Source organism: Muscardinus avellanarius, assembly GCF_963383645.1.
Source record: "Muscardinus avellanarius genome assembly, chromosome: 10".
Lineage (NCBI taxonomy): Eukaryota > Metazoa > Chordata > Mammalia > Rodentia > Gliridae > Muscardinus > Muscardinus avellanarius.
In genome coordinates, this window is record NC_137796.1 from 56,440,066 (window position 1) to 56,449,786 (window position 9,721).

A 9,721-nucleotide genomic window follows, 5' to 3' on the forward strand; every position below is an offset into this window, starting at 1 on the left:
CAGCCACCTTCCTGGCCTCCCTCCGTAGCCTCCTTCTCCCCATGGCCCCCTCTGATCCAGCCGTCCCCTCTGATTTCTGCTCCCAGCAGGGGCAGCCCGCTCCTGGGACCTCCTCTGTAACCAAACATATGTTCCTTCTTTCCTACAGGGGTCCTAGGAGAAGCCAGCGCTCCTGCCCACACAGCCTCATTTTACCAACACTCCCAAACTGTCCTGTCTCAGTACTATCTGTAGAGTTCCTGTGTCTTCTAGAACACTCCTCACCGGTACCTCAACACCCGCACTCTTAGCTTCCGGGCACTCTGTGAAGATCACCCCCCACCGATGCCTTCCCCTCTGTAAACCCTTTTCTCCCCGATTTTGTTGCTAGCCCGCATCCCCTTATTTATGCGCTGCTCGGCTCTGCAAACACCCCCTCCGTAGGCCTCGATCGCCCTCACCGTCCTCCCTGTATCCCTTCTCCGCCCTCTCCCCCTCTGTAGCCCTGATCGCCCTCACCGTCCTCCCTCCGTCCCTCCTCCGCCCTCTCCCCCTCCGTAGGCCTGATCGCCCTCACCGTCCTCCCTCCGTCCCTCCTCCGCCCTCTCCCCCTCTGTAGGCCTGATCGCCCTCACCGTCCTCCCTCCGTCCCTCCTCCGCCCTCTCCCCCTCCATAGCCCTCGATCACCCTCACCGTCCTCCCTCCGTCCCTCCCCCGCCCCCTCCCCTCCAGCGCTGAGCTCCCCGCGGCTCACCTGGCCCTCCTCTCTCCCTCGAGGGCTGCCCCGCTATGCACCCCTGAGCCTCCACGGAGGGGGCTCGGGGGGCCCGATGGCCTCCCGCCCCCCGTGGCCCCGCAGCCCCCGTGGGCCAGGGGAAGCGGTTCGGAGCCCGCGCCCGCGATGGGCAACCGCACGTGGGAGGGCTGCCACGTGGACTCGCGCGTGGACCACCTCTTCCCGCCCTCGCTCTACATCTTCGTCATCGGCGTGGGGCTGCCCACCAACTGCCTGGCGCTGTGGGCCGCCTACCGCCAGGTGCGCCAGCGCAACGAGCTGGGCGTGTACCTGATGAACCTCAGCATCGCCGACCTGCTCTACATCTGCACGCTGCCGCTCTGGGTCGACTACTTCCTGCACCACGACAACTGGATCCACGGCCCGCGCTCCTGCAAGCTCTTCGGCTTCATCTTCTACACCAACATCTACATCAGCATCGCCTTCCTCTGCTGCATCTCGGTGGACCGCTACCTGGCCGTGGCGCACCCGCTGCGCTTCGCGCGCCTGCGCCGCGTCAAGACGGCCGTGGCCGTGAGCTCCGTGGTCTGGGCCACCGAGCTGGGCGCCAACTCGGCGCCTCTGTTCCACGACGAGCTCTTCCGGGACCGCTACAACCACACCTTCTGCTTCGAGAAGTTCCCCATGGAGGGCTGGGTGGCCTGGATGAACCTCTACCGCGTCTTCGTGGGCTTCCTCTTCCCCTGGGCGCTCATGCTCCTGTCCTACCGCGGCATCCTGCGCGCCGTGCGGAGCAGCGTGTCCACCGAGCGCCAGGAGAAGGCCAAGATCAAGCGGCTGGCGCTCAGCCTCATCGCCATCGTGCTGGTCTGCTTCGCGCCCTACCACGTGCTCCTGCTGTCCCGCAGCGCCGTCTACCTGGGCCGGCCCTGGGACTGCGGCTTCGAGGAGCGCATCTTCTCCGCCTACCACAGCTCGCTGGCCTTCACCAGCCTCAACTGTGTGGCCGACCCCATCCTCTACTGCCTGGTCAACGAGGGCGCCCGCGGCGACGTGGCCAAGGCCCTGCACAACCTGATGCGCTTCCTGGCCAGTGACAAGCCCCAGGAGATGGCCAACGCCTCGCTCACCCTGGAGACCCCGCTCACGTCCAAGAGGAGCAGCGGGGCCAAGGCGGCGGGCAGCTGGGCGGCCGCTGCTCCGCAGCCCTCGCAGGGGGACCAGGTGCAGCTGAAGGTGCTGCTGCCGGCGCAGTGACCGCCTGGAGTCTCCTGCCACGCCCCCTCGGGGTGTGGCCATGCAAATTGCACGTAAAAGACCCGGCAGGGTCGTGGGCCCCTGCAATCCCAGGACTTCACCGGAAGATCACACACAGGTTTGAGATCAGACTCAACAACTTAAAGAAGCCCTCAGCAATTTAGTGAGACCCTGTGTCAAAATTAAAAATTTAAAAAATAGGGCTGGGGAGGTACCTCAAAGGTAGAATGCCCCTGGGTTCAATCCCCAGTACAAAAAAAAAAAAAAATTATGTAAATGAGGCTGTGTTAATATTCATAAGAATACATGACAGCAGAAAAAGTGAGGTTGGTGTGTCATTGGTCACCATCGTCTTCCTTCACTGTGGCCCCCAACAAGTCCTTAACTGTTCCCAGCCCTGGGTTAGGCAATGACCCTGTCCTCAAGCTCTCAGACCCTGCCACAGTTTGGGGATCAAGGAGGGCTTCCTGGAGGAGAGGAGTAAGTTAAATATTTGTTTTCCAAAAGGTGGAGCATACCTGTAATCTCAGTATTTGGGAGGCTCAGGCAGGAGGATTACAACCTTGAGACCAGCCACAGCAATTAGCAAGACCCTGTTTCAAAAAGTTTTGTTTGAGCCAGGCATGGTGGCGAATGCTTGTAATCCCAGCATTTGGGAGGTGGAGACCCATGGATCACAGTTGGCTTAGCTAGGACCTTCGCAACTCAGTGAGACCCTGTTTCAAAAATAAAAAGACTAAAAACATAGGGCTGAGGGTATAGCTCAGAGGCACAATGCTCCTGGGTTCCATCTCTGGTCTGCAAAAAAAAAAAAAAAAAAAAAAAAAAAAGCTACACCCCCAACCCTATTTTATTTTATTTTTGTGGTACTGGGGATAGAACCCAGTTGCATTTTATCTCCAAGGTACACCCCCCCGCCCTATTTTTTATTCTTTTTTTTTTTTTTTTTTTTTTTTTTTTGGTGGTACTAGGGTTCCTGGAAGCCCTTCTACCTCCGGGCTACATTCCCAGACCTATTTTTATACTTTTTTATTTGAAAACAGGGTCTCTTAAGCCAGCACATCAGGCTTCAAACCTTCACAATCCTTCCTGTCTCCGCCTCCCAAGCGCGGGGATTACAAGTGTGCACCACCATGCCCGGCTTTATTCTTTATTTTTTGAAACAGGGTCTCACTGAGTTGCAAAGGACCTCACTAAATAGCTGAGGCCGTCCATGAACCGTGATCCTCCGGTCTCCTCCTCCCGAATGCTGGAATTACAAGTGTACGCCACCACACCCGGCTCCTATTTTATTATTTTGAATTGAGTCTGTGTTGATGAGCATCTCAATACTTGCTGAGTACTAGGATTACGAACAATCATGTGCCACCACACCCGGCTCAAAAAAAATTTTAAAAGGGTTGGGAGTGTAGCTCAGAGGTAGAATGCTCCTGGGGTCAATCCCCAGGAATACACATATCTCACACACACACACACACACACACACACACACACACACACACACACACACACAAGAAATTTAGGATTATTTCTGACAAAGAAGTAAACTGTGACCAAAGGGAGGTTGGAAGGAGACATTTGCTGACTGTAGCCATCAGGCTTGTCCTCAGGGTGCCCTGGATGATGTAGGGGGAGAGGGACAGACAGAGCAATCTGAGATTCTAGATAAACAACATTTTCCTTGTCAGACTGAGGATGAAGAGGGAGAATGTCAGAAACCAAATAAAGAAGCCAGGTGTGGTGGGACACACCTGCAATCCCAGTGCTTGGGAGGCTGAGACAAGAGGATCACAGGTTTGAGACCAGTCTCAGCAACTTAGTAAGACCCTGATGTTTCAAAAATAAAATAGAAACCAGGTGTGGTGGCATACACTTGTAATCCCAGCATTTGGGAGGCTGAGACAGGAGGATCGCAGTTTGTGGACAGCCTGAGCTACTTAGCGAGGCCCTTTGCAACTCAGTGAGACCCTGTTTCAAAAATAAAGAATAAAAAATAGGGCTGGGGTGTCACTTGGAGGTAGAATGCCCCTGGGTCCCATCCCCAGTATTGTAAAAAATAGAATAGAGCTGGGGCTGTGGCTCAGAGGTAGAATGGCCCTCTAAAATAAAATTGGGCTTGAAGTATAGCTCAGAGATAGAATGCCTCCAGGTTCAATACCTACTACCAAGAAAGAACATGGAAGGAAGAAACAAGGAAGGCAGGCAGACAGGGTAGGCTCACTGAGGTGACTTATTAGCAAAGTCCAAAGGAGGTGAGGTGACCAGTCCTATGGCTGTTGTGGGAAAAGCAAGGGATTAAACCCAGAGACATTCTACCATGAAGCTATACCCCCAGCCCTATTATTTTTTTAATTTGAAAACAGGGTCTCACTGAGTTGCAGAGGGCCTAAGGAGCTGAGGCTGCCCACGAGCCTGTGATCCTCCAGTCTCAGCTTCCCAAGTACTAGGATACTGGTGTGCACCACCATGCCCGGCTGAGGGTGTGAATATTTAGGACTGTAGGTACAGCAGCAAGGCTGGAGCAGAGGGATGGCAGGCAAGGGGAATGGGAAATGAGAAGGAAGAAGGGCAGATCAGGAAGGGTCACATAAGCCTCCATGAGCCAGGCGTGGTGGTGCTCACCTGTAATCCTAGTACTGAGGAAACTAGGATGGGAGGTTGGCGGGTTCAAAGTCAGCCTCAGCAACTTAGAAACGTCTTTCAGCAACTTAGTGAGACCGTTTTCAAATTAATAAAATAGGGCTGGGGGTGTGGCCTGAAGGTAGAAGGCCCCTGGGTTCCATTCCATCCCCAGTAACACACACACACACACACACACACACACACACACACACATACCCTGAGGACTCTGCCTTATACTCTGAGATAAATGGGAGCCACTAGGGGGCTCTCAGCAGAGGACAATTTTTTTTGTGTGTGTGGTACTGGGGATGGAATTCAGGGGCATTCTACCTCTGAGCTATAACCCCAGCCCTAATTTTTATTCTTTAGTTTGAAATAGGGTCTCACTGAGGTGCAAAAGGCATATGAGGCTGAAGCTGTCCACGAATCATGATCCTCCTGTCTCAGGCTCCCAAATGCTGGGATTACAGTAATGTGCCACCATGCCCAGCCTTTTGTTTTAAAACATGACCTTTAAAAAAATGGCCTTGCTAGGTTGCCGAGAGTCTTGCTACATTGTTGAGGCCATCCTTAAACCTGTGATCCTCCCATGGAAGCCTCCCAAGTACTAAGGCTGTAATTACATGCCCAGCTTTTGTTTTTATTTTGAAACAGGGTTTAGCTAAGTTGCTGAAGATTTCACTGATTTGTACAGGCTGACCTGGAACCTGTGATCCTCTTGTCTCAGCCTCCTAAGTATGAGGGTTATAGGCCAGCACTACCGGACACAGTGGCTGATATGATTTGACTTAAATGTTAACAGGATCCTGCTGGCTGCTGAATAGAGAAGAGAATATGAAAGATACAGGCAGTCAGCAAAAGTCTGGCCAGGAAATGTTGGTGCCGACTGGTGGTGTACAGAACAAGAAGCAGTGGCCAGCTTTAGGATTTACTTTGAAGGGATTCTTTGGTGGAGGAAGCACAGAAGCCTGTGGAATTATGTAATAGGAGCTCTTCATCCTTTCTGGGAAAAGGGTGCCTAGGGGCCCTGGGTGGGAAGGGCCTCTGGGAATGAGCCCAGGCCCCAGTCCAAGCTGTCACTGAAAAGGCCACGGAAGGGACCCAAGGTCTCATGGCCACTGAGTCAACGCTGGGGCTATCCTGGGCTTCCTCTCGCCTCCCCGTCTCTGCATCTGTTCCCACGCCCCAGATGGCCAGGGCTGTCTGCCCTGGTTGATGGTCTTCCTGCCTTGGCCTCAGCGTTTACCATAACCAGGTCATTCCATAACCAGGATGGAGAGAGGGAGGAAGCTCCCGCTCTGACAGGCCTCGTCCCTCCCAGGAAACCTCTCTCCTTGCCTGGATGGGAATGCAGCACAGAACTAGGAGGCCTCTGAGTTCAACCTCCAGCCACAAACAAGCAAGAGAGAGAGAGAGAGAGAGAGAGAGAGAGAGAGAGAGAGAGAGAGAGAGAGAGACCAACACCCCCCAGCCCGATTTTTTATTCTTTCTTTTAAAACAGGGTCTCACTAAGTTGCGGAAGGTCTCAGTAGCTGAGACTGGCCATGATCCTCCCGTCTCAGCCTCCCAAGTACTGTGATTATACTGAACCTTTTTGAACACACTTCCTTAGAGAATCAGATGGAAGCCTAGACACTGCCCCTCCTACTAAATGCCCATTCCCATTTATTCAATAAAAATTTTACTGAAACCAGGTGTGGTGGTGCACACTTGTAATCCCAGTGCTTGGGAGGCTGAGATAGGAGAATCGCTGGTTTGTACCAGCCTCTGAAACTTAGTGATACCCTGTTTTAAAATAAAAATAGAGCTGGGGTATAGCTCAGAGGTAGAATGGCCCTGGGTTCAATCCCTAGGACCACAAAAATAAATAAATAAATAAAAATTAAAAATAAGGCCAGGCATGGTGGTACACTCTTGTCATTCCAATGCTTGGGAGGATGAGAAGGAGGATCACAGGTTAAGGCCAGGCTCAGCAATTTAGCAAGGCCTTTCTTTCTTTCTTTTTTTCTTTTTTCTTTCTTTCCTTTTTTTGTGGTACTGAGGGAGGAACCCAGGGGTATTCTATCTCCCATCTACACTCCCAGGCTTTTTTTTTCTTCATATTTTTCACTAAACATATTAGGAGAGCAGTACTCTGTCCTGTGAGGAATGCAACTTTTCCTGAATGTCATATGCAATGATGGTAAAGCTCTATGTAGCAGTTGCTAACTTTTGTATGGCTGCTTTGGTAAAACTTCCTCTCCTTTTCAGCGTTTGAGGGAGCTGCAGGGGGAGGCAGCTAAAGGGCCACTGCCCTGGCACACACAGCCCGCTCTAACCGCTGTCTGCTGTTCCCTTCCCAACCGCCCGGCCCCTAGCTCAGCTGTCTCCAGTACTACTCTGGACCCTACAATGGGACAGCAGGGGAGCCAATTTTTTATTCTTTATTTTGAAACTGGGTCTCACTGAGTTGCAAAGAGCCTCACTAAGTAGCTGAGGCTGTCCGCGAACCGCCATCCTCCTGTCTCAGCCTCCCAAATGCTATGATTACAAGTGTGCGCCACCACGCCCAACTAAGACCTTGTTTCAAAATAAATAATGAAAACAGGACTGGAGGAATTAGCTCAGAGGTAGGAAGTCCCTGGGATCCATCCCAAGTGCATAAGAATAAAATAAATTTTATTATATTATTTATTTAAATTAAAAAACATAGCTGGGCACATTTGTAAATCCAATACTTGGGAGGGTAAGCAGGAGGATTGCAGGTTTGAGGCCAGTCTTAGCAATTTAGCGAGATTCTTTTCAAAATAAACAATAAACCAGCATAGTGGCACATGCTTGTAATCCCAGTACTTTGGAGGCTGAGGCAGGAGGATCTCAGGTTTGAGGACAGCCTCATCAATGTAGCGAGGCTCTCAGTAACCTAGCAAAACTCTCTTTTCTTTTTTTCTTTGTGGTAGTTAAAACTGAATCCTGGGCCATTCTACCTCTGAGTTACACTCCAGCCCTATTTCATTTTTATTTTTTCAGTACTGGGGATAGAACCCAGGAGCATTCTACCTTTGAGCATCATCTCCAGCCGTATTTTTTATTCTTTATTTTGAAACATGGTCTTACTGAGTTGCAAAGGGCCTAAGTAGTAGCTGAGGCTGTCCGTGAAACGTGATCTTCCTGTCTCAGCCTCCTGAATTCTGGGATTATAAGAGTGAGCCACCATGCCCAGCTTCATTTATTTATTAATTTATTTTTGCGGTACTAAGGATGGAACCCAGGAGCATTCTACCTCCGAGCTACACCCCCGGTACTATTTTTTAGTCTTTTTATTTTTTGAAAGTCTCACTGAGTTGCGACAGGCCTCGCTAAGTAGCTGAGGCTGTACACGAACCGTGATCCTCCAAATGCTGGGATTACAAGCCTGTGCCACCATGCTTGGCCCGGCTTCATTTTTAATTTTGAAACAGGGTCTTTCTAGGTTGATGAGAGTCAGCCTAAGGTTGACCTCAAATCTGTGATCCTCTTTTCTCAGCCTCCCATGCATTGGGATTACAGGTGTGTGCCACCAGGCCTGGCTTTTTCAAAACAAAGAAATAACAAAAAGGGACTGGGGGCGTAGCTTAGAAGTAGAATTCCCCTGGGTTCAATCCCCAAAACACCCCCTCCCCAAAATTATTCAGCACCTACAGTTTTAAAAGCTTTATTTACCCAGTTTAAAAGTTTATTAACCCAGATGCCGGCGGTAAACCACTGCAGGCTCAGGAACCTGAACTACCCCTTGTCCTTCTCAGTCCTGGTCTCTTTGGCAGTTACTTGGGAAACAGAAATAGCAGTAGTGTATGTAAAAAAAAAAAGGGTCACATGCACATTTGGGAGTTTCCAAAACCATTAATGGGGCCCTCAACACCATGGTAGATCCTTGGGCCCCAAGACTAACACCTCCAGGGATCTGAAGGTCCTGGGCTAGGACTGAAGAAATCTCAGCCATCTACTTCACCCTGATTACCCTTTGGAACTTTGGGAAAATCCTTTCTACCTTCTGGCTTCAGTTGGCCAGTCTGCATAATGGGAAGAGGGTTGGTCCTAAGTGGATGATGTATCTTAAATAGGCTCGGGCTCTCTCACACTTCCAGTTAAAGTATCTGGGTTCACACATGCCAGTAAGGATGAAGAAATGCAGGTCCTTCGGTGCCGGAGACTTGACACTCAGAGCGTGTGGGGGGGACCCTGAGGGTGGAGAACTGTGTCCTCAATAATTTCGTCCTCCCTACCCGCCCTCTCTCCTCCGCCTTCCGGTCCTCTCCCTCTACTACCCACCAGCGCTCCACCACCCAGGAATTTTTCTCAATCCTTTTCTGACCTTGTTTATATGATGCTGCTTCCCGCTGGGTAAGGGAGGACAGTCTGGGACATGTCCTTAAAGTCCTTCCTAAGCCAGCTCCCTAGGGACCCTCACCCCTCCAAGAGGAAACGGGACTGCTTGAGAACGAGGTTATAACCCAGATGCTGGCGATAAACCACTGCAGGCTCAGGAGCCTGAACTACCCCTTGTCCTTCCCTCAGTCCTGGTCTCTTTGGCAGTTACTTGGGAAACAGATTAGCTAGCTGCTTCTGGGTGTGGAAGTTGAGGCTGGAGTCAGCGATAATAACGGTCATATGTTTATAAACATATAGTAACAAGGACTGTTTATTGAGGGCTTATTCTGTAACCAGCACCATTCCAAGTACTTAACACTCAAGATTCACATACTACCCAGGTGTGATAGTGCACACATGTAATCCCAGTACTTGGGAGGCTGAGACAGGAAGATCATGAATTCCCCGCCAGCCACAGCAACTCAGCAATGCACTCTGAAATTTAGTGAGACACTGTTTCAAAATAAAACATAAAATAGGCTGGGAGTGTAGCTCAGATATAGAATGCTTGCTTCTGGGATGATCAATTCCCAGAAACACACACTCACATAAAAGCTGGGGATGGTAGCACAAGCTTGTAATCTCCCTACTTGGGGAGGCTGAGACAGGAGGATCATGGATTTGAGACCAGCATCAGCAGCTCACTGAAGTCCTCTGCAACTTAGTGACTCCCTTTTTAAAAATAAAATAAATTAAGCCGGGCACGGTTGCGAATGTTTATAATCCCAGTATTTGGG

At 50.7% G+C, this 9,721-nt stretch overlaps 1 protein-coding gene across 1 annotated transcript; it reads left to right on the top strand.

Moving 5' to 3' along the window:
* Positions 1-810: 810 nt before the first annotated feature.
* On the top strand, positions 811-1,973 carry GPR4 (G protein-coupled receptor 4; the record flags this gene model as incomplete). Its single annotated transcript, XM_080702086.1, has 1 exon — positions 811-1,973. Exon 1 carries the CDS (start codon positions 882-884, stop codon positions 1,971-1,973), a length of 1,092 nt encoding a protein of 363 aa, XP_080558212.1. The 5' UTR covers positions 811-881.
* Between the last annotated feature and the right edge of the window lie 7,748 nt (positions 1,974-9,721).